The sequence below is a fragment of the Zonotrichia leucophrys genome, chromosome 5, assembly GCF_028769735.1.
Source record: "Zonotrichia leucophrys gambelii isolate GWCS_2022_RI chromosome 5, RI_Zleu_2.0, whole genome shotgun sequence".
Classification (NCBI taxonomy): Eukaryota; Metazoa; Chordata; class Aves; order Passeriformes; family Passerellidae; genus Zonotrichia; species Zonotrichia leucophrys.
Window position 1 is genome coordinate 31,704,037 of NC_088175.1, and position 25,086 is coordinate 31,729,122.

The 25,086-nt window shown below is 39.8% G+C and overlaps 1 protein-coding gene across 1 annotated transcript in view; it reads left to right on the forward strand.

Annotated features, from left to right (window-relative positions):
* The window catches only part of SPTBN5 (spectrin beta, non-erythrocytic 5), a 90,178-nt gene that overhangs the window by 63,610 nt on the left and 1,482 nt on the right, over positions 1 to 25,086 (forward strand). The window contains exons 43-64 of the mRNA XM_064714316.1: positions 284 to 446; positions 2,313 to 2,501; positions 3,288 to 3,365; positions 4,789 to 4,961; positions 6,020 to 6,110; positions 6,751 to 6,897; positions 8,054 to 8,191; positions 8,912 to 9,168; positions 9,319 to 9,505; positions 11,856 to 12,068; positions 12,444 to 12,640; positions 13,217 to 13,421; positions 14,128 to 14,322; positions 15,428 to 15,583; positions 16,152 to 16,369; positions 17,981 to 18,170; positions 18,974 to 19,150; positions 20,094 to 20,198; positions 21,177 to 21,797; positions 22,748 to 22,819; positions 24,363 to 24,449; positions 24,854 to 24,945. Of these exons, the coding sequence (XP_064570386.1) occupies positions 284 to 446; positions 2,313 to 2,501; positions 3,288 to 3,365; positions 4,789 to 4,961; positions 6,020 to 6,110; positions 6,751 to 6,897; positions 8,054 to 8,191; positions 8,912 to 9,168; positions 9,319 to 9,505; positions 11,856 to 12,068; positions 12,444 to 12,640; positions 13,217 to 13,421; positions 14,128 to 14,322; positions 15,428 to 15,583; positions 16,152 to 16,369; positions 17,981 to 18,170; positions 18,974 to 19,150; positions 20,094 to 20,198; positions 21,177 to 21,797; positions 22,748 to 22,819; positions 24,363 to 24,449; positions 24,854 to 24,945 (3,951 nt within the window). The remainder of the gene's footprint in view (positions 1 to 283; positions 447 to 2,312; positions 2,502 to 3,287; positions 3,366 to 4,788; positions 4,962 to 6,019; positions 6,111 to 6,750; positions 6,898 to 8,053; positions 8,192 to 8,911; positions 9,169 to 9,318; positions 9,506 to 11,855; positions 12,069 to 12,443; positions 12,641 to 13,216; positions 13,422 to 14,127; positions 14,323 to 15,427; positions 15,584 to 16,151; positions 16,370 to 17,980; positions 18,171 to 18,973; positions 19,151 to 20,093; positions 20,199 to 21,176; positions 21,798 to 22,747; positions 22,820 to 24,362; positions 24,450 to 24,853; positions 24,946 to 25,086) is intronic.

Consider the following 25,086-nt stretch of genomic DNA (forward strand, 5'->3'; position numbering starts at 1 on the left):
TAAACCTGATCTGTAGTCATTGATGTAAGCAACAGATATGAAGCCTTTTTTACGTTTCTTGTGCTAATGGACTGATGTAAAAATATTTGAAAATATGTTGTCTCCAAGGCAGTGTGCATCTCCTGTGGTTTTGGTTAACGTGAGGAACTCTTAGGAACTGTAAGGGAAAACTTGAATTAATTTCATTTGGCTTCTGTTAAGATACTTTTCTCTGCAAATGGGGAGGGAGAGGCAACTAGATAATTCCCTCTCAGATGACGCTGAACTGCACCTTGTGTGGCAGGAAGGAGAAGCTGGCAGCCTCGTACCAGCTGCAGAAATTTAACCTGGAGATGAAGGAGATGCTCGACTGGGCGCAGAACACCAGAGCTTTAATGGAAGCAGGGGGGCTGCCTAAGAGCGCCAGCGAAGCCGAAAGCATGATAGAGGATCATCAGGAGAGAAAGGCAAGTGTCTTCCGTGGCTCCAGTTTCCCATGCTGGGAATCTTTCTGTGTGCACAGCGTGCCTCTGTCAATAACAGGGTAAAAAAGCTGTTTTCAGTACCAGGCTGGGGGTAAAAATCACCTACATACTGACAAAGCTGTTCCATGGGCTGTTTGGCAGCTTGTGTCTTTGCAAAAAGGCTCAGAAGCCCCATGAGCTCTCACCTCTACTGCTGTCCAAGCCTGATGGTGAAAAACAGGTTCAGTCTCACATCATGCACACTGCTTATCTCCTTATTCATATTGCTAAAGAACTTCATGCCAGTTAATCCTTGCTTCGAGCTAGATTTTTTCATGTGAACTTAATTTACATGAGAAGAAAATAAAATCAGTGGTTTATTTCACACAGCAAAGCAAATTACCAATGAATGGTGCTACAAATTCCCTTCTGAAACACTTCATATCCCAGTAATAATTACCTTATGAACGTTTTGGTGGCTAATTTTGCTAATATTTTTGGTTTCTTTTCTGAAAGGACTGAAATTTTAATTAACGTTAGGGAAAAAGTCAATATTTTACCTTTTCCCAAGAATCATAGCTATCTTTCAGCTGTTGTGCTGCATTCTCTTGGTAATTACTTTAGTTCTTCTAAAAATCTTGTTCACAGAATAATTGCTGATAACCAGTGCTTTGTGGGTCCCATTATTAACACAGTTTGTGGATTCTGATTAATTTTCTAAACCTGAATTTATTGTGAAGTACCTGAAATACCCTCCTTCTTTAGAGTCATCCATTTTTACAATGCTTTCTCCTATCACTTAACAATGTTTTTGCTAATAATTATTTGTTATATTAAAAATATCACAAGCCGCTGATGTAGTGTGCTCCGAATTTAAATGGTGGCAATATCTAAGTCTTTAATATCTGTTAGTCAAGGAGCCCAAATGGCTCTAAGGAGACAGTCACAGAGAAAAGGAGGAATTCAGGCATTATGTTCTTATGCTGACTAAACGAAAATTATAGACAAGGGAAGAAGGAGGAGTTTTTCATTTTGGTTAGTGGCTCAAACCAAAGTCCCTAGGAGAGACTGGAGTTGAACACGAGATGCTCATGAGAGTTTCAAAAATATTTTAATTACAATTTTATAACTCTGTTATCTATGAATGGGCAACACCACCACCCCGAAAATCTCTAAAAGCAGCAGTTCTAATTTCAGAAATGTAATAGTACATGCCATAGTGTTTAAGGTAGTTTATGAGTTAATACATGGCATTATTTCAGTCCATGGTATTATTTCAGTCCATAATTTCATTTTGAAATTGCCTACATTAGAAATTCCACATTCAGTTTGCAGGGATCATAATTGCTTTTTATGCTTTCACCTTCAGGATTTAGTATAGGGGTATAATTCATTCCTCAGACCAGGTGCAAAAGTTGAGTGTGTTTCATTTTAACAAAACAAAACGAAATAAAAGAATGTCTTTAACACAAAAATCTGATGCAAGCTTCTTTGTAGGGAGAGGAAAAGTTCTAGGCACTGTTTCTTAAAAGCACCACTTTTGTGTAGGAAGACTGGGAGATGATATTATGGATGTTTGAAATTGTGTTCATTTATATCTTAGTATTTTCTAATCTGTTTCTAACGTAATCTCAATTTTCATTTGTAGGAAAACAGTTGTTCCTGGACCAATAAACTCATTTATTATTTACATTTACTCTCTCTTAGGCAATTCTATGCCCTTCCAGTAACATAGCTCAAAGATGAATTATTTTCCATGCAAATATTAGTGCTGGAAAGTTACAGCTCAAGCTCTTCCCCTCAAGGCCTGTATTCTGAATAACTGGCTTTTCATAAACCCTTGACATCAACCTCAGTAATGTATTTTAGGAGGAGATTGAAGCCCGAGGGGAAAGGTTCAACGCTCTCAGTGACTATGGTAGAGAACTTGGCAATTCTGGTCACTACGCAACCCCTGAGATTCGCCAGTCCCTCTCCAAACTGCAGCAAGCCTGGTCTGAGCTGATCCAAGCATGGAAAGAGCAATATATTAAATTGTTTCAGGCACAAGATTTACAGGTGAGTAAAATGACATCCAAGAGAGGATAAACATGCCACTGACAGTTTTTTCTTGATAAAAGCAGAAAATTTATGAGATGGCAGGATGAAAAATGTGCTAATAATACCCAGTGTTTCATCTATATTTCAGTGGTTTCTGGAAGGCATGCTGAGGGCCAAGCACATTCAGTGGTGACAGGACTTAGAGAAATTTTACCTCTACAAATCATAGAAATTTCTGTGGAAAATGTGCCAATATATTTTTCAAAGACTGTAAAACTTAGCAAATTTTGGTCAAACTCTCATACATCTGGAAAAAGACACATACTTATAACACAACATCACTATTCTTCCAAATTCTAAAACCTGCCCAAAAAGACATGGAGCCAGACAAGTATTTTTAAAAAACTGAAGAAAAATTTAGCATGGACAGAATAATGTATTTTTTCCTGGCTTTTTTTCCTTATAAAATAACTATTTTGGCTGCAATTTTCCAGAAATACTTCTCTGTAACAGTCATCTCACTTTAAAAATTTCTGCTCAAACAGAGATTCTACAATGAAGAATGTCAAGTATTTTAAATAAGAGCTGGGCTACTAATCCCATCTAAAACCATCACATATATGGGAACTTAAATCTTATGGTATGGGCAGTTTCAATGCTGTTTCATGTATTACATTAATTTTTGAAATCACCATTAAAGTTTCGTTTTTTCAGTATACTCTGCTGAAGTCATGTTAGCTTCTGCTTTATAGCATTTCAGCATGTTGTCATGTTTGTGACTGCTGGTTTTTTTTTCCTACACAGAAATTCTATGGCTACGTGGAACAGATTGAGAGCTGGCTCAGCAGCAAAGAGGCTTTCCTAGCTAATGAAGACTTAGGGGTATGTGCCCTGAGAAATTACAGTTTACTCTGCAACCAGTCTGGAGGAGAAGGGACTTTACAGTGATGTGCTCTGAATCTTCCTGTGCTCTTTCTCCTTCTGAAATTACTGCTCTGCCCAGTTGGTGGTTTAGGATCAGATTTCTTTCCTTGGTACTTTACACAGGATGGGACTCTAAGAGTAATGGAACAATCCAACTGCTCTGAGTATGGCAGGAAAATGAGACTTCACAGAAACATGGAACTCTAGCATGGTTTGGGTTGGAATGGACCTGAAAGACCATCCATTTCCAGCCCTCCTGCCATGGGCAGGGACACCTCCCAACAGCGAGGTTGTTCAATGCCCCATTCAGCCTGGCTTGTCCTATCCGACCCAAATACATTTGCCAGCAGTGTGCAAGCCATCACTGCTGTCCCTGCTGGCATACCCAGTGTAGCTTTAAATTGCCTAGCACAGGTATCAGTAATGCTGCAATAACTGAAACTGCAGACTCATGCATGGGCTGCAAAAGCTGCTCAGGATGCTGGATTTGCATTCTGACACTTAGCTCACCCTACACCTTGTATAGGTAGTGCTACTAAATTAGTTGCCTCTGCAGGTGCTACAAAAACATCTCAGAGTTCAGTGTATTTGCAGTCCCTTCATTACAGTACAGACTTAGAAGGACTCATCCAATCACATTTAGCTTAACAATGTGCAGAAAATGCTCTGTGAGTAATTTCCCATCCAATGACTCATGTAAGCACCCAGAAGTTTAGTGGTTTTTCTGACCCATTTGATGTGAGCTTATTGCTTCCTTTAGAATAGTGGAGAAGCAGAGTTTACTGGGATAACAACAGTTTGACACCACTGGTTCTATAATTAAAGTGCAGAGGTGTGCTGAAAGGAGAACTCTGAGTCATTAATCTTGGGTTTCATAAACATTACAAGAACTGTTTCTCTGCAGATTAAATGTAATGTCAGACTCCAATCCTCAAATTCAAATCTGGATCTGAGCTCTTCCAAATTCCATGGGCTGAAATTGGGACTCTAAATTTAAACTCCTTCTGTGACATATTTGCTCACTTAACTCTGATTTCAGTTTGGCATCCCACGTTTGCTTTCAACATGGCATCTGTTTTAAGACTGATTTAAAATTAGGGGCTGATGTTTCAATTCCTGAGACGTTATGTGTTCTAACCAGCGCAACAATATGCACGAGAAGCTAAGCATCCAGCACTGAAATAATGGCTTCAGACCTTGCATGGAACAATATTTAGGTCCCAAGTGTCAGATCAATGCCAATCAATTCCAAGGAACAAAAAAATTTCTTGACAACTAGTTTTTAAATCTGGGGTAAATGCCATTTATCTTCTGGATTATCAGTGTTTTGGATGGAAAAACTCTGTCTGAAAGCAGCTTCCCTTTGTTGAATTCTATCCAGGACTCAGTGTCTAGTGTGGAGAGCCTGCAGCGGAAACACACACAGTTTGAAAAAGCCCTGGAAGCTCAGATGGAGAAAATCAATGAGATGGCTTCATTTGCTCAGCTGCTAACACAGAACAAGCACTATGACTCAGAAAATATCAGCAGCAGATGCCAGGCTGTTCTGAGGAGGTAAAGTCAAATCCTTCCCATGTCAGCCACCAATCTCTTCTGCAATGAGACCCTCCTCCTGTGATCATTATCTTTAAATGAATCAAGAGAACTGTAAGCTGGTTTGCATTTGCTCAACTTCATGCTTTGCACTGGAGTCTTCCCAAATTGGCTGTATTTCATTCCAAAAAGCAATTAAGAGGAGGGGGAGCAGGATTCAGAAAAAGGCAGTTTCTCTTTAATTTTGGCCTGGCCTTAGGGACAGTGCTGTGATGCTCATTCTGAACAGTGCTGCAAACAGAAGGCCTGCCAAGCCATAAAATACTTAATTATCATTAAATACTATCAAGAAAGGTCATTTCCTAGACAACAGCTTTTCTCTGCTCTAATGGGGTTGATCTTTAAGCCCCACTCAGATTATCCATTAGTGCATTTGCAAATTTTCTGATCAGATCTTACCCTGTAGTGTGAATTACTTTATTGCTACTAACAATTTGCATATTGTTAATATTAAACAAGTGCTGAAGTAGAAGCAGTTGTATTCCCTGCTCTGGTAGATGAAAAGAGCTACATAAAATTATGAAAAGAGACTGGAAGTCCCCTTTGATTCAAGTGAACATACTGATTTGTTAATGTTTTCTAATTTTATATGATTTATTAATATCTCACATCTACATTAACACTAATAAAGGGCTGCAGGTCCAAAAGTGGGGAAAAAAATCTAAAGGATGGTGTAGCTTTAGTTTATCCATGACAAACACCATCACATTTGCAGGATTTCCACCAAAGAAACATGCTGAGTTTATGTTCTCTTGAATCCTGAAAGGCAATAATGGTGATTTCCAGAGGCAGATACCATGTACACAGAACTTGTAGGATATCTGTCAGCTCGCAATCTTTCCTACAGCGTCCTGGGCATTTTCTCTGACAGCTGGATCAAGGGAATCTGCATGTCATGGACATTTCCCTCCTAGGGAATGGAGGATTTGATCATGTGTGTTTTAGAGGTGAAATTTGAAAACCCTTATCTATCTAATTCATTCTGTGACTTTTACCTCACATATCTGTCTTCATCTCAGAAAACAGAGACTGCTGGAGAATGCTGCTGCTCGCAGACATTTGCTAGAGGAATCAAGGCTTCTGCAGAAGTTCCTGAAGAATTCTTTTGAGGTAAAATTACACAGGATTCATAATATTCTGGTTTCTTAAAATACGCTGTGCTGCATAGATCTGAATGCCCAGACAGATTTGCTGTGAGGAAAATCAAGGAACTGAGCCTGGAATGAGATAATATTGGGAAAGATGAGGATAAGGATGAAGGGATATTTTTCGATTCTTTCCTCTAGTCTAGTGTAGTAAATGAAAGATCTACTGTACATTGGAAAACAGCAAAATGCAGAAAAAATAAATGCATTAGAAGGGAATGTGCCATCATTTAAAAAAAAAAAAAAAAAGAAGAAAAAAATTAGTTCTTTTTTTGTGGGATACTGGCAATGGGTTAGAAATAGGGTGATCATTGTCTATGCTCCCCCATGCACACATGTGCCCATGCATTTTCTCACTGCATGGGGGCTATCTGATGGAGAAGCTCCCTTTCCAGACAACAGTGCTAATAAACAAACATATAAGGGTGACCTCATGAAGGGCAGGAGGAGCTATGGGAAGCAGAACCTCTGAAGGACAACTCATTTTGGTCCCCATTTCCCAGTTCCCTGTTTTATACATATAAGAGGACAGCCTGCAGGCTGGAGCTGAAGAAACTGAAGAAACACTGAAGATTTTGTTTATTTCTGTTCTTCCCTCCTCACAGGTGGCTGCCTGGATTAACGAGAAGAACAGCATTGCCCAGGATGATAGCTGGAAGGATCCAAGCAATCTGCAGACCAAACTGCAGAGGCACCAGGCTTTCCAAGCAGAGATCATGGCCAATAGAAATCACTTGGACTCCATCAAATCAGTGAGAGAAGCGGGGTTTTGGGCAAGGGTGGGGAACTGGCATGAAAGACTCTGCAGACAGTGTGAATACAGTGATCTCAACCAAGGGAGAGGGAGTCACTGTCCTCTCACTGGTAATTGTCCATGTTGACTCTGACTATACTGAGAAGCTTATTCTTTTAGTCCACCAAGAATTTTCTGTGTCCATCTCTTTCTTCACTCTCTTACTATCTAGTGTGAGCAGGCTCTGCCTGTTCACTGTGCATGCAATGGAAACAGATGGGGACCTGCAATAAAAGATTCAATCCACTGACTTTAGGGACATCTCTCTGGGTGAATGCCACTTTAGAGGTATCCTTGTTTATTTCCAGCAGAGAATCTATCTGATTGGATGTACAGCCTTAACAAGGCGTGTAAGATGTATCCAACAAAAAGGATAGTTTTCAAGTGCTTCCTTTGCAGAGACACGTTAGTAGGCGAGATATGAAGGAAGCCTGACAAGACTTGTCAGATATTTGGTAGAAGCTGTGATCAGATGATAAGTTTGGAAGGACAGACTGTAACATGTTTATTAATTTTATTTTCAGCACAGTGCTTACTGGATGTATTTTGCAATAGATTACTACATTAAAAGTAGATTGCCCCCTCCAGATTCACCTGCATCTTAGAAACACCTCTCCTTTTCTTTTTTCCTTTTTCTTTTCTCTTTTCTTTCTTTTCTTTCCTTTCTTTTCTTTTTCAATCCCCCTGTTTGCAGACACGACAAGAGGGGGTTAAAGGGTGGAGCTACAATCCTCAGGAAAAATATCTGGTTTTATAGACTTGTTTGCACAATCTCTTTCACATTATTTCATGATGCCCTGCCTTCTTTGTTGGGAATAGTCCTAGTATTTGTGCTAGTCCTTGTAGAACACCTACTGACCTAGTATAGCACCTTTCACTTGCTGTGCCTCTTGCTTCCCTTGCTGTGCAGTTTCTGCCCTAATTTTAGTAAGCCTTTTGTCTTTATTAGATTTTTCTCTGTCTTTGCAATCTCTCCATCTATTATGTCAGGAGGTGAAGGTTGCAGCTGGCCCTTTACAAAAGAGTGCTGGTACACTTTGATGATGTAGGCAAAAGTGGTATATTCTAGTGCATTCAGCAAAGGAAGAATATGTTGCCTGTTGCTTCTGACATAGGAAGGGGAGAAGATGCTCCATGAAAGGCACTATGCCCCAGAAGCCATTCAGTCCAGACTACAAGAAATGGAAGAGCTGTGGGAAGAGCTGCTAGCAAGCTGCCAGGATAAATGGACCAAACTGCAGGATGCTTACAAGGTAATGCCAGTGGTAACAGGGATGCCAGTGGCTGGATCTTGGTGTCTTTTCCAGAGATAGCACAGCTGCCTTGCTACATGTCTCATCTACAAGTGTCACTTGATACAATACAGCCCGATTCCTCAAGACCATTATTGCAAAGAATCTGCTAAGTGTGGACTGACTGAATAGAATTGGCAGGAAAATTGGAGATCCCTATGGAGGGAAGAGGATTTGTATCCTCTGGGCTCCATTCTGCTTTCTGCTGCTGGTTTAGATCCAGATTCCAAAGAGAGAAAAATGTGTTTACTCAAATGTGTCAACTCTGCATCTTTCTCAAGGGCATCTTTTCTCCAGCACATTGAGAAAGAAACCTACAGCTGCTTTTCATTTTTCTAGCTCCAGGCACATGAATTCTCATGACTGTGAGTTATGCTTGCTTGGGCTATCAGAAAATCTGTGGTTATAAAACAGAGCTCTGCCTTTAAATGTTCTTTTTTTAAAAGATGCTATGTCCATGATCTGCATTTGTGCAACACAAGTAAGATAAGCTATTGATGTTCAATGCGTCTGTTCTTGTCTTTACCATGACTGAATTCTCTTCTTCATTTGCACCACCATTGTGTATGGGAAAAGTTCACTGAGCAGTGTGTGCAATCTTTACTGCAAGTGGCTGAGATTTTCACATCACATTATCTGTCCTAAAGGTTTAAATTATTTTTTCTTCTTGCTTGTTCTCAGGGTCTTCATTTTCAGCGAAATGTAGAGGACACGGAGAAATGGTTGGAAGGTGTGGAAAATGACCTGAAAGCACCATACAATGACAATGATCTGGTGGTTTTGAACAGTCATCTGAAGAAACAAGAGGAACTGGAGGAAGACATTGCTGCCCATAGGGACCGGCTGCAAGAGCTTGTGGTCACAGCTCAGCAGTTCCAGAAGGAGAAACATTTCCTTGCTGATGAACTAGAAGAGAAAGTGGATGAGCTGGTGCAGAGGTGCGTGAGAGCCTGGCCTGTCTTCTGCCAGCTTTTTTCTTCCCTGAATATTCTTTTTTCTTTCCTTCTCTACACTATTCTGAAATTAGTGTTTTGCATCCATTCCTTATCAATCTGAAGCCCTCACTGGATTACCTTTAAAACCCACAGATACAAAAGGCTACGTGACCCTCTGCAGGAGAGGCGAGCAAGTCTGGAGGCAAGCAGACTGCAGTACCAGTTCTTCCGAGATGTTGATGAGGAGTTGGCTTGGGTTCGTGAGAAGCTCCCCATGGCTTCCTCCAAGGATTATGGCCAATCCCTGGTTACCATTCAGAGTCTACAGGAAAAGCACCAGGTAGTGTCATGTCTTTAGAATCAAATAAAGAATCAGTCTTTAGAATTAAATAGAAAACACTTAATTCAATTTGTCTCTAGCAAACTTCATCTGCTGTGCTTTGGCTAACAGGAGTCAGCATGCCAGGCATCATTTTTATCCTTTTCTTTTTCAAGGATCTGTCCATGACTTGGCAACATGCAGGATGCCATCCTGCTTACCATTGCAGTGGTGCAAGTACCACACCACAGACCTTCTGTGGTCACCTTGGCTGTTTCTGTGAACTGAGTTCAAACCCTGGCCCTTTCAATACAAAATAGATTTTACAAACTTGTGCATATTTTCATAGGTTCTTTGGTCCTAACAAAATGCTTTCAAACTCAGTAGATCCAAGAAAGCTCATTGCTCAGATGTCTCAGGATAAGCTCCCAGGAAAATATTTTTCCCAAAAACTTTTTCAGCTCTGATGAAGGGAGGGAGGGAGGGAGTTAACAGGGAATTATTTTGGTAGCTGACGTTCACTCCAGTGGTAGCTTTCAAGACAACCGCTGAAATATTTCACAAGGTTCAGATGGGCCATCAGAGAAAGCAGTGCCTGGAATACTGTCATCTCAAATACCAATAAATACCTTCTGATGGTTCTTTAATAAGGAGTACTCTCTCTTGGCAAATACAAGGTGGAAGAAAAAATATTCCTGCTAAGATTTGCCAGCAGCTATTGGTATTTAATATTAATAGTAGCATGTGACATCCCATTTAAGTGCCATGTAAATGACTTTTGGAGAGATCTGTGCAAGCTGCATTAGGATTGGGAAAGACAGGAGATCCTATAAATTGTCAATGTGTGTGATAGACACAGTCAGAAAGAGAGAAAGCCCAAGCATCTGGTGCTATCATTGTGAAATAGTAAGAATGAAAAACTTGTTTCATCATGATTAATAACATAAATGTTGTTTTGTGTGCAATTACTCCTAAAATTTATGAGCTCGTTGGCATGGTAAGAAAGTAATTAAGTTCACAGAAGAAAAGAATGCTTGAGCTGAATTAATCTGTAAAAATATTTCAAATAACTGAAGGAACAGAGAAGATACTGCTTTAGGCTATGATTAATTTTTTGTTAATTGGCTATGTCTCAAAATGTTTCAACTAACTGTGAGAGTGGGAGATATATACCATAAAATCGGTGCATAATAAAATTCTCTGACATTTTACTTACTATTCTTCTGGAAACAGGATTAAAATATAAGCTTTTAATTCTCAAAAATTATTAGCTACAGCCTGTGCATTTTCTTTTTAATGTTGGTTTACAAGCAAGCAAATGTCAGAATTGACATAACAGTCAAGAATTGAATATTCTGTTAGTTCCACCTCTATTGTTTGTCCTATTGAGCCAGATTTGCAAAATTCATTCCTTGATTTGTTGCCACAAAAGAGATTGTGAGTAAACTGTATTAAAACCTTCTTCCTAAAGAAGAAAAAAAAAGAAGCTGCCTTGCAAAACAGCATTTACACACAAATATATTTTGCCTTCAAACAGCTGCTTGGCTTGGAAAAGATATGGTGTTACTTTTCAACAACATCTTGAAATCAATAGGGGGAAGTTAAAGGCAAGATTAGAATCAGAGCTTTTTCCAGCCAAGTTTGACACTTGAGTTGAGAAAGCAACTCCTCTCCTCATAGAGGGCATCTCTTCTACATTAACAGAGCACTGCAGTCTAACTCTGAACCTTCTTATTCATAGCTGTGAAATTAAACAGAGAAATGGTAAAATAGTGGTGCTCAGGCACAGTCAGCCAAGGAAAGCATGTATGCTCACAGAAATTCATGTATGCTCACAGAAATGCATGTATGCTCGCAGAAAAACCACAGCATGGGCCTTGCCTACCCAGGGGAGAGTATATGGAGGGATGCATATAGTTTTAACATCTACCAGTCTTCAAAAATTAATTTCAAGTAAAGCCCTTGAGAATTGGTTTGAGGTGGTTTCTTCTCTCCTTGTCCTGTTGGCTGCCTGGCACTGGTGTACCCACAGTGTTTACAATGGCTGCTATGCAAAGATGCGTCTTCTACAAAAGCATTGGCAAGTGATAAATAGTAACTTGCAGGCAAATTGAACCTTTTCCCTCCATACTCTCGGGTAGATATACATCAAAGTTCAAGCTTCATGGCTAAATTTGATTTCTATGATCACTGCTTCACCCCAAGAAAAGTCCTCCACTCCAATCCAAGCATGCACTCAGAGTTTGTACCTCTGACCCACCTTTGTGAAGAGAAAGCAAATTTATAAAGGAATTGCATGACTACATTTTCTGGAATAAAAATTCCATAACTTGAATTTTTGGCCTATCATTTTGCTCTTTACTCTTTCCAGAACCTGGAGAATGAGATAAACAGCCGAGATGCTTTGACCAAAGCAGTGATCAGTACAGGACAGAAACTGGTAAGGGGAGGCCACTCAGCCTCTCGCAAGATTTTAGAGCATCTGAAGGAGCTTGAGACTTCTGTAGAGACCTTGAAGGCAGAAGCTCAAGAGAGGAGACAGAGGCTTATGCAGTCCTATGAGGCCCATCTGTTCCTAAATGAGGTAAGGATGGTTCCTGGGAGATTTTATTTTTTTAATTTCTTTTCTTAAAACAACTGGCACCTATATTGTTGAATGGATGTAAGTGCTGAGAAAGAAGCAGAATTCACACTGCCTTGATTTTTCATATCTGGTAAATAAGGATACAGTGGAGAAGCAACAGTTATCTTCCCAACAAATGGCAGTGAGTAACATGTAACTGCAATTACTGGGTTCTGGGTACACATTTTTTGGAATGGTGTCTGCTAGATTGCATTAGATGAACACATCTAAGGTGCTCTCTGTTTTCACTGATGTGTCAGTGCACCACTGCTTTTAGTTTTCTTTGTCTTGACCTAAATCAAGCTGTATCAAGGCTCATCCCTGTATGTTATACAGCTGCTGGAGGTGGAGGCATGGCTGGCAGAGAGGAGTTTCATTTTGGAGACCTCTGATTACGGGAAGAATGAAGAATCCACACAAGTTTTACTTCGTAAACTTGAAGCTACCAAACTGGACATGGATAGCTTCAGGTTAAGGATCGAGAAAATACAGGAGACAGGAGCCAGCTTAATAAACAAAGACAGTCCAGAGAGGTACGAAAACAGATTTCTCCTCCACGTCTGACAGAAATGCCCAGAGAGGGCAAATAAAGAAAAGTTCAACTATGTTTGATGGCTCATTCAGAAATAAGATTTCAGGGATCATCCATCCCTCCATCATCATCATCACACACACTGAACTCCTCAAAAGCTTGATGATTGTTTTAATGCTTTCATGAGATTTTTTTTTTTAACAACAGACCATTTCCTGCAGATCAGCTTCTTTGTCCATTGTCTACTCCCAGGAGCAGATATCTAACTTTAATTTACCACAAATGTTCAAAAACCACTGTGCTTGGGAAAGGAAATGAACATTCCTGACAGTTCACTGTTTTTTATTGAAAGTTTGTTTCTATATCTGGGGAGAAGGATAGGAAAAGAGCAGCCATTTGTATGATTTACTTAATTTCCTGAGCTAGCTGGGTTTATTGGCACAGCATAACTCATTCCATGATCTTATCTAGTTTATTCTGTGTTTTAAAGGTGTTGCAAATTAAACCTGTCAGAAAAAGCAGCATTTAAAAAGAACCATAAAGCAAAGACATACTTTCTGCTTCTTATTCTTTGCAGTTCAGTAATACTTTCAAAGCTCCAGGGGATCCTAGCAGACTATCAGTCTCTCCTACAGAAGTCTGACACCCAGAGAAAACGCCTGCAAGAACAACTCCAGCTCTATCAGTTTGAAAGAGAATTCCAGCTGGTAGATGCATGGCTTTCCAGTAAACTCTCTGTAGCAGAGTCCGATGACTATGGGCAGGACTTAGATGATGTTGAGGTAAAAGAAAATAAAAAGTATTGCATGTATGGTGTGGCAAAGCAGGGATATATTTGCTGCAATTTTTATATAGCTGTTGACAATGAAGCATGTTACAATGACAAAAACTAAGCAGAGCTGTTATCTCTACAGCAAGAACTCAGACTGGCTTCTGTCTGCTTTGACAGGCTTGCTGAGGTAGCATCCTCCAACAGAAAACTAGATGTATCAGAAAGTTAGCTTTTCTTGGAATAAGATGAGGTCAGCACACTCCATTGCTTGCCCTGCTTATAAATTTGACAGGAGCTAAAAAATTTGACTATGGTCAAAAGCAGTGGGCTGCAGTGCTCGTATCTCTTGCTGCTGATTTCAAGGATAAATTTCTCCTTGGGGCACACAGTGCAGAGAGGTATAATCAGCAGTGTCCACTTCTCCTAGGAACTGCTGCATATGTAGACAAGTTCTGTTCATTAACTTTTGATGTGAGCAACTTCTGCTTGTCAGGATGTGGTTATTTTTTCTCTGTGACACAGAATGTTAAATGATGAAGACAAAAGATGTCTTCCTCTGACTCTGGGTCATTTGGATTTATCAAGCAATTTGCACTTGTAGATTGCAGTGCATAGCTTTTGTGTTACACAGAGCAGAGAAAGTGATTCCTTCTGCCTCTCCCATGGAGGTAGGCCGAAATTCTTTATCTAAATTTGTGTGCCCATTTGTTCTGCAGGTACTGGAGAAAAAGTTTAAAGATTTTGTAAATGAGATGAAACCTCTGGGACATTCCAAAGTTGTCTCCTTAAATGAGTTAGCATCTAAACTGGATAAGGAAGGCCACAGCAAGATGGATGTTATCCAGAAGAGAACTAAGCAAATCAATGAAATGTGGGAGAAACTATGCAATGCCATTGATATAAGGACAGAGGTAGGAAATATATTAAAAACTGGGGCACTGATTTCCTTGCAGCCTCCCATGCCCTTTCTTTCCCAAACTCATGTTGAAACACAAGGTTTACAGGGGCAATGAGTACATTTTGTTCAATTTTTTCTAGATTCATTTCCCTTTATAGCCACTGCTTACCCTACTGTTCCTAGCAAGGTTTATACTTGAAAGATGCTTATCAGCGCTGGGTAATTGTTTTCCTTAGTTCACTGCTAACTTCAGTTTCCTGAAAAACAAAGCCAATCCAACAATTTACCACCACTAACAGGAGTCTGGCTCTGCCACTTATCAGTCTTTTTATGGAACTACTTATGTAACATGATCAAAATTCTCCAGGATTATTGCTGAGTTAACTTCTTGAAATCAAAGAAGGCATATGGAAGAGAATGTGGTGGAGGACACAGAGCAGCCCCCTACCTTTAGATAGCAGTTGGGTGTTAAATCTGCTCACTCCCCCTCAGGAAACTGCAGTCACAGATATGTATGGAAAAGCAGAGGTGACACACAGAACTCAACATTTTTGTTTGTTTTAAGGAGAATATAAATCATCAGATGTCCTCAATCATTTTTTTCACTACTGTTGCATGACCTGTTGCTTATGAGGTAGCTCAAGCCCACTATTTTCTGTTAGCAGAAATAAATGCATGGCAATTGTTGATATGAAGTTTGACTATAGACTAGTATTAGAACTTTTTTTTAATACTCTCATTTCAGAAAAGCTTAATTTTTGCTTAATTTATTTTTACTGTTTGCAGTGTAGACTTTATTCCAAGTAGTATTTTAAGACAACCTCTGTGATGTAGAGAGCTACTTTTAGAGGGCAATTCATGTTCTCCATTTTGATAATTCTTCTATGTAGGGATAAATTGCTCTTTGGAGACATTTGTTTCTTTCCATTGTCCAACAGAACTTGGGGATCCCAGGTTAACACCTCACTTTCAGGTGACTTAATGGGGAAGATATTTCATTCCCTCTCAAAATCCCCAGTGATTTTGTACTGCATTTTGACATACTGGGGTTACCTTTCTTCATATTGTAGACACAAAATGCTGTAGAGTATTACCATTAAATTACTTTCTTATTCCAGAATCTAAGAGCAGCCCGTCAAGTTCACCAGTATGACCATGATGTGGATGAAGTAAAGGGCTGGATGCAGGAGAAAGAGGCAGTGGTAGATATAGAAGATTATGGCTATGATCTTCCAGGTGTACAGACACTTCTCAGCCATCTTGAGGGAGTAGAGGTAAGAGGATCTGTGATGAAGCAGTAGCAGAAAAGCATAGATGGCAAATAAAAAGAGACTGCTTCTTGACTGATGCCTCTTAAAGGCCTTACTTACAAGACAAATTTATTGCATCTTTAAAATATTCTTTGTGCCTCAGAGAAGAGGGCTTTTTCCTCCTGTTTTTAACATTGGAATATTATATTCTTCTTTATTATATGCTATGATATATAATAATGATATTATTATATATGCTATAATATATAATGATAATATATGCTTCAAAGCAAATGCTTTTGCTTTGAAGGATGAACTTCTCTTCTAAAATCTCTGTTATGATAATTGCAAAGGTGTCAGCTGAACCATGGGAAACTTCAACTCCACATTTATCAAAATAATCTGTCTCATGTCTAAAGAAGTTTCTTTTATGTTTAATGATGAACAAGGCATTAAAGGAAAACTGAGAGGCATTCATATTTCGAGCCTCTGTACAGCCAGAGTGTAGAAAATATATGCAGCATTGTTAAATCCACTTTTGATAGAACTAAGTAGTGACTTGGTCTTACAATCCATTCTGTCTCCGTTCCAGAGAGATCTGGGAGTCATCATGAAAGAGCTGGAACGAATTCGAGGAGATGCTTGGCACCTCAGCCGCACGTACCCTCAAGTTAAGGAGAACATCATGGAGAGACTCACAGATGTGGATGAGTGCTGGGAAAACTTGGACAAAAAGTTTCTGGAGAGGAAGGCAAGACTGAGCCAGGCAGAACAAGTCCAGCTCTACTTCAATGACTGCAGGGAGCTGATGTATGTATTGGCCCCTTGAGTTTGGCAGTGGGCCTTATTTCTTGTCTTTCCCGCAGAGAATTTTCTAAATTATAGCTGTTAGTTATTTGATTCCTGCCCCAGGTGCTCTGCAGCTTGCTTTCAAATCTCTTTGAACAATAACCCATGGCATCTCCTCAACAGCGGAATTTAAATTTAAATTTAAATTCACGGAATTTACCAGATATCAGAGGTGACCATGATGCCTCAGCACAGTGCGCATGACAAAGACACTTTTTTTAGACTAATTCCTAGACAGTCCCTAAACAGCCCTCTGGAGAATTCCATCCCTGTGCATAAATTTGGTAGTTTCACAATTTCAATTGAAAATGCTGTTGATTCTGTAGGAAGGTAGGGTTAGATAGTGAAGTAATTTGTACACCTGCATAGACACGAGTGCCCCTTTTTCTCAGAGCTGAAACAGCTGCATTAAAGGTAATCTCCTGGAATAGGTAATGAAAAAGTTCACCTATAATAGGAGTAGAAATATAAAGACAGTGGAATGGTTACCACTGACTACTGGGCATTTACTATGCTAAGGGATAGATCCTGAGCTCAGGTAAATCATGAGTAAGTGCCAGCTGAAAGTTATGGAGTAGAAAATGTTTCTTAAAAAGTACCTATCAATATGCTTTTTTCCATGAATGTTCTTTGTGCACATGAAGTACTTTCATGTGTGGTCCTTCACAATGTATAAAAATACTGTTAAACTGTGTAGTCTAGGCAATTGCAGTTAGTTCTTTCTGAGAATTAGAATGCACAATGCTTTGATATGTGCAAATCTACATCTTTATTTTTAATAGGCTACGTATGGAAACAGCACTGGGAGTATTATAAATCCCCCAGATTTATAAACCTTCATCAACATATTTGTATATTGCTATGGTTTAACCCTCCCAGTCAGCAGCAAAGCCAAGCCACACATTCCCCCAGGTTCCCAGTGGGTTGGGGAGGAGAATCAGAAATTAAAAACAAGCAAACAAACAAAAAGCAACTCATTTGTTGAGATAAGAACACTCTAGTAATTGAGAAAAAAGTAAAATATAATAATAGTAATGATTAATTTAAAAAAAAAAAGAAAAAGGAAAAATAACCTTCCCAGAAACTATTGATGCACAATACACTTGCTCATCACCACTCACTGGTGCCCAGCCTGTCCCTAAGCAGCCATTGGTCCCTTCTGGCCAGCTCCCCCCAGTTTATATATGGGCTATGATGTTCTGTGGGATGGAGTATCCCTTCGGCCCGTTCAGGTCAGCTGTCCTGGCTTTGTTCCCCCTGCCCGGCTCTTTGTGCACCTCCTCACTGGAGAGCCTGGAAACTGAGACACCCTTGGCTTAGGGTGAGCACAAAGAGCCCAAAACAACAGAGGGCTGTCAGCATTATTCTCATACTGAATCCAAAACTCAGCACTGTACCAGTTACTAAAAACAGAATTAACTCTATCCCAGCCAAAATCTGGACAATATTAATATCTTTTGTGAACAAATAAAAGTCTGTATACATGTATCCACAGCCATGGGATGTGTGCATTCCCAAATGTCCAGCAGACTCAGATTCCTCCCCTTTTTACCCTTTTTCCCCGTTCTGTAGGGCCTGGGCCAACGAGATGCATGCTCTGGTGATATCTGAGGAACTGGCAAACGATGTCCTGGGAGCGGAGCTGCTCATCAAGCGCCACGAGGAGTACAAGCGCGAGATAGAGAAGCAGTGGCTGAAATATGAAGAAATGCAGCAGGCAGGAGGTGACCTGATGAAGAAGGGGCATTTCATGTCTGTAGAGGTGTGTTGAAGAGTTAAATATTTTACAAACAAGAGTGAACAAAGAGATGAAACAGACAGGAGGTGCAGCTTTGTCGCTCAGAACAGAAGAACTAAATGGGACAATCGGGTTCTTTGCTATTAAAAGCTACGTATTTCATATGACACACAGAAAAAGAAAACATATTTTAAAGTTCTTGTGCTACATTACAATGCAATCACCTTGCATTGCTAATGTCCCTGAGTTCACCAGAAGAGATGTAATTCTTCAGAAATGTCCAAAGGGGCAAGAATCTTAGCATTTCTGTGATTCTGTTATCTGTGTACCTTTAGATTTTGCCCAAGACATTGTCTGTAGATCCAGAGATCACACCATTGAAAACATCTTCAGAATTTATGCAAGATCACATTACTTCTGTTGTAGAAAGAACAAGAAAACTTTCCACAGTTGAAGTGTCTCCGTTGTTGCCTTGCCATAAGTGCATGCATTTGTTGAATCTCCCAGTTCTCACTAGTTTCATAGTACAAGCTGCCTAGATATAAAGTTTCATCTTGGGAAATCATATGGCAGAATATTTACAGTCATACAGTACGTGGAATATGCCTAAAGTTGTATTATCTAGCTGCACAATTTACATAATAAATTAATTCAAGTAGAAAAAAGAGGACTCAGACATCTTTTCTAAATTATGCTAACATCACAAAATTATCTAGAGATCATCTTCTAAATCATGAAGGCAGATTAGTGACTGCCAGACAGTTGACTGTCATGTGAAGTTTGATTGGATTTTTCAACTCCTGGCATTACAAATATTCTTTTTCTAGATTGAAGAAAAACTGTTAGAGCTGTCTGAGCTGATGAAGAAGGTAAAGGAGAGCTGGGACATGAGGAAAGTGTTATATGAAGAAAACTGGGAGATCCAATTGCTCCGCAGAGAGCTTGAACAAGCAGAAGCGTGGCTGGCTGCCAAGGAGAGCTTTCTTTCAGACCCATCCTATGGGGTGAGTAGCAAGCCTGCAGCATTACTGAGTACTGGGTGCCTTTTAGCATGTGCAGAGGGCCTGGCTCATGGACCAGCTCAGGCCTGAAATTAATCACAATCTCAACAGCAATGAGCCCTTGAGATTAGAAAGGGCAGGAGTTCTGTCCTCTTGCAGAAGTGAGCCCAGGGCAGCTGCTGCATTTGACATGGTGATGGGCTCCTGGAAGTTGTGGCTTCCAGGGGTTAGTAGAAGCCTTGGAAGGATTCCAGATCATTTTTTCAAATAACTTGCGGAAGGTTCAACCTTCCCTGTCTTGCAGAGAGCCTGATTCAAAAGGAAAAAGAAGTTTTCCCCATCTTGTAGGGGAAAAAGGGGGCCTTTCCCACCTTTTTATTCCCATTAAATGGTAGAATGTTTTACACAGGCACGTTTATAGCTAGTTTGTAAATTCCTTTTTAAACACTAGCATCCATATTTTTGTTTGTTTTGCTGAGATTTTTTTTCTCATTGTTGACTGTCTTCTGATAATTTCTAAGATTGGAAAACAAAGTCATGAACTTGAGTATCAGAAGGTCAGAGGACATCAAAGAAGTCTCAGATGCATTTGTTGTAGGGCAGGAACAAACTGTGTGCAGCACAAGCCAGAATCCAAGTACTCAATCTGCACAAAAGCAGTTATAGCTGGAAGCCATGGCACTACATGGCCTTGCAGAAAAGGGAAGGTTGGTATTTGAGCCCTTTTTCTCCTGCACAGCAAACAGACTGCAAGATATAGACCATTTTTTAAAATGTAAATTCAGATTTTTTTCATACACAAATGAAAAAAGTTTAGATATCCAGTTACAAAATTTTCAGAACCTTCACTTGGCTAAATAGAATGGATCAAGCTGAAAATCTTAGGTGTAATCTCTTCTGATGGACTTGATTTTGGACTTCTGTATGTGGCAATTTTTCCATTCAGGATTCAGTGTCTGAAGTAGAGGAATTATTGAAGAAACATCATGATTTTGAGAAGATGCTTGCAGCACAGGAAGAGAAATTTGCTCAGCTCAGCAGGAAAACCAAGGTGAGTAGTAGAAGGCTGATGAGCTGTGCATGAAACAAGAGGATGTGGGTCATTGATTGTTTGAATGTCACTCTATGTAAAAGATGGGGTAAATGAGAAACCAAAGCTGAAATATTTCAGACATAGCAAGACCTATATGTGGATCAAAAGGGACCAGCTAGCTTGAAAAAGCTGTAGGGGAGAAGTGTAAACTTTCTTCTGCCAGCACCAGCAAACAGGGTGTGAGAAACAGGGTGAACCCTTGCTTCACAGATGGAGAGATTTTGCTTCATTCAGAATTTCAGTAAGGAGCTGGAGCCACCTGCAAGTGACAGAGGATAGCAAAGGTCTGAAAATAAATGGAGACCAATGCACAGATAGGCCCTTTTCCTTCTGGCTTAAGATTTTTACAATGGATTGTGTTAAATACCAAAGATATTAATACAGTGAGCCTCTCAGGTTCTCTTTCATTTTGGGGGAGGTTTTTAAAATTATTTTCCTGAAACAACCAGAAAAACATAATGGTTGTGTTTGCCTTTAGGCTGAAAATTAATCTGTTTTTTGTTCAGTGACTTGAAATTTGGCTTAGTGAAGGGACAAAGCCCTTCCTGCCGAAATTTTCCACTAGAAACACCCTGGATACTCAGTGTTCTTACAGAAAACTTAAAGAAGCAGTGCCACGAGAGGAGCACAGTTTCTCCTTAGCTTATTAAAAAAAAAAAACCAGCCTCCAGCGAACTTATTAAGGACGGAATTCACCATATTTGAGGTAAACTGCCACTAGTACTCATGATTTGGACAACAAAATAATGCTTAGCACATAGCAATTAAATTCAGATCTAACTCTAAAAATGCCAGTGGAGGTACAGGCCTTAAGATTCAGTGCCAGGAGACAGTTTATTTGGAAAACCATTCCTGCTTAAAATAAAAAAAATCTTAGGTAAGTATTCATGAATGCATGAAGGCAATTTAAAAAAAATTAATTCTGCTGTCCTACAGAGAGAGATGAATCTCCTGAAACAAGTGGACACAGAAGAAAGTGAGCAGAAGGATAAAGGCAAAATTGTCCGGGTTCCATCTCTGAGAAGAAAACCATCTGACAAAAGGAATGCACCACCAAAAGTGACAGAGACCAAGAGCACAACGCCACTGCCACCTGTGCCCGCACACAGCGTGTCCTGGAGGGTCCCGCTTGAAACTATTTTCTCTCCCATTGAAAAATCTCCAACAAGGTTCCAAGAATTCACTTCGTCGGAAGTCCCTGAAGCGCAGAGCAGCAACAAAACAGAAATGAAAGCTGAGACAAGGCTTGGTGAGATTATCACTCCAGCTACACCAAAGGCCGTGGGCCCACAAGCTGCATCTTTAGAAAGTCGCAATTCTTTAGGCTCTCCTTTATCTCCTCCTCCTATAAGCCAGCAACTCAGCAGCAATGTATCAGAATCCCAAGCCACCGACCACAGATCTCCTCAGGAAAAAGATGCTATAGGCTCCTCTTTCTCCAGCCTGCAGACCACACCAACAGCAACACCACCCGAGCCTGGACAAAGGTCACCAGATAACTCACCAAACTTACTGCTGTCCAGCTCCTCTTGGGAGAGATTAAAGAATACATCTTCAGTAAGTCCCAGGAATTTCTGGTTCTCTCCTCACAAAACCACTATCCTGTGCTAGTTAAATAAGGCAGTAACAGGAAGTTCTGTGTGAAAGTCACAAAGAGCACCATACAGTAGCATCCTGATGGATACACTCCTGGATTCAAACAAGAAGCATTTTATGTGTCTCTGCAATTCAAACACTTTCCACAAAGACAGTTGATGTACAGCTTAAAACTGATTTTAATTTACTAAGCTTTATAACCTTGGTCTTACCACCTATATTGGTTTCTGTTTTTCTCTTCCTGAACTAAAAACTATTCCTGCTGCTGAATACTGAGCAGAGAACTTAAAAACAGGTGATGTCTCACACAGAGAATGATTTACCTACAGCCTCTGTGTAAGGTGGCAGTTCTTAGTGTCCACTCTGTTTAGAAGTCAGGACTTCATGGCACACTTGTCAAAGAGCTGACCAGGTGCAAGATTAGAACCAAAAACTCCTATTCGCTCACCCTGGCAGGAAATTCATTGTTACCTCATTGGCAGATAAAGTTGTTTTGTTTTACTCCTCTGCTTTTGAGAGGAGCATGTTTGTTAGATACCCAAGTGTACCAGTACAGCACTATACATTGGTGTAACTCAGCAGTTGTGGAGGTGGTATGAATAACTTGAACAATCTAAGTTGTAGAATGCAAGTAATAATATAAAAATAATATTAGTTAATTAACACACTAAGATAGAGAAAATTCCATAACTAAATTGTTCAAGAAGGATTTGAATTCTCTTCATTTAGGTGGTCTATCAAACACACAATAGCAACCTAGTGAGGATTTCCAGCTGTGCTGTCAATGTAAGGGCTAGAGGAACCAGAGATCCGTTCTTTGCATGGAGTTTATCTAAAAAATACCTTCAGAAATTTAACATAGGCCTAGGGGCCATTTTAAAGTTAAGTAGCATTGTGCTTGTATATCCCAGGTTTCTGCAAGTCTCCAGAACATGGAGGGTTTCCTAGAGAAGCGCGACCAGCTCCTTCCACGAAGACAACAGGTAGAAATAAATACTATCACTCTGGGTTATTTCATTGCTCCTTGAGTTATAGTCCAGATCTGCTCTGACTTTTTCAGGATAAGCTCTTGCTGAAGAGGAGCTGAGTAGTGTGGGCTTGCTTCAGCTATCCCTAAAATGCATGAGGAAGTGTCCACTGGCTTTGGCAGTACCTCATCTCTCAGAGAAAGAGACAATGGAATTTTTGCCTTTCATGGAAATCATGTAGAACAGGGTCTGTCTACAGTTAATGAATTTATAAACCAAAGTCTAGGCTGTATGAACATGTTAATTACAGTTTCCTAATTATAAACAATATAGTAACTGGTTTTAATATTTCAACTGAATTAGGAGGAAAAAACCCAAATGAAACAATCAAAAAAAAAAACCCACAAAAAAACCCTAAAACTTCATGATCCTGTAACAGTTTGTGATAGTTTGTCAGCAGTGGAAGCCCTCAGTTTCATCTCAGTCTCATGCTCCCAATATTTGTAATTTCTAGCTGTGCTAGAACAGAATTAAGGTCCTGTTTATCTTTGAAGAATTGGTTTCTTAAATACAGGTTTGAATGAAACTGAAATCTAAATTCTTATCCTGGGGAAAAAATATAATTTCAAAGCAGTAGCCTAACAATCATGAGAGGCCAGGAAATTTTCTACTACTCACCACCAATCTACAGACATCCATTTTTGCTGAGTGTTTGCACATAAACAAGTTGTCTGGGAGCATTTGCCCCATAGGATATTTCCTCTGAAATTTTTAACTTGAAAGACCTCTTTTAAAAGGTGAATCTGGTATGGGACTCCATCTTCTGGAAGAGAAATTTAGTTTTTCTTCACTTCTGGGCACACAGTGTTCAGAGATACTGAACTTCCATATCCCCCAACAAGAAAAGCTATGACTTAACCTTCCTCAGAACTGTTTCCATCCTTTTCTCTGAATGACCAAATTGTCAACTTTATTCACTGGCGTAACAAAATATGAATATAAGTCAAGGGTCCTTTATCAAGAGGAGTCTCATGGCATTAGGCTAAGTTTCAGTAGTGCATAATTGGGCTTGGAAATAGCTGCTACTTTTGCACATTGCTCAGTAGCATTCCACTGGGGTTAGCTTAGTAAATGAAGAATTCAATTTTATTGAGTCATTAGATAGTAACACTTGGTAAAATTAGCCTGTGACCAGCAGGCAGGGGCTGGTGTTCCAGCTAGGGGAAAATGTGGAGTTTTAGTGGCCGAAAATTAGACAGAACTTTGATTATCCACATTCAGCAATGTTGCTGACCACATGGTATAGAGTTTGTTTGAACCAGATTATGTCGTTTCTTCAGTTCTGACACATAAAGACCCTTTCCTGAATCACTCACACAGAAACCATAGCAGGTCCTGTTTTTCTAGGAGATAACAATGACTGTGAGAACTTCTGTGATCATAATATCAACATATCCTGGCTTCCTATGAAAGTTGCATGTGAAAGATTTCACTATAAAATTTTCCTATAAAATATATACCTCACAACTGAATTTTATTACCTTTTCTATTCATATAGCCACACTCAAGGTCTTGGAAAACCTTCTATGTAAAACTTGATGGATTAAAGCTTGATTTCTATGATGATGACAAAGAAGCAACTAAGGTAATTTGGTTTTTTAATCTTTCTAGCAAACTTTGTGTCTACATATGTAAAAATGAATTTTTAAATGTCACATTTGGTTTGGGGCTGGGGTGATCTGTTCCCTTTCAAATGTGAGCTGAGTGAAAATTCAGCAATTATTCAACTGATACAACTGAAAACAGACTGACAAGCTTCCAGAAATTTTCAAAGATACTTCTTTTAAGGCATATCTTATTCAAGAATTGCCTTCAAGATATAATGCAATTGTCCATGGTTCCTCTGTGGTTCACCCTATTCAGTGATGCTAGGATTAAAGTTAGAAGCATAAAGAGATGGGTGCGTAGTCTGCCTGCAGGTTGGTATGGAATTGAATCCTAGCAGAAAGGACGCAGAAGACATTTCATTTTAATTTTATCTCCCTTCAGAACACATCCTCAGTCCTGTCCCTCAGCATTTCTGGTGCCAAATGTGAGAGGCTGGTGAATTACAGCAGGAAGGAGAACGCCTTCATGCTGCGGTGAGTCGTACGGAGAAGGGCACAAACAAAAGCCCGTGCAGCTCCCTGCCCACAGGCACCCAAGGCTGTATGTTGTTAGGAGGCATAACTGGAGTGTCTCACACTCACAAACACAGAAGGTATAAGGCAAAACTGACTAGA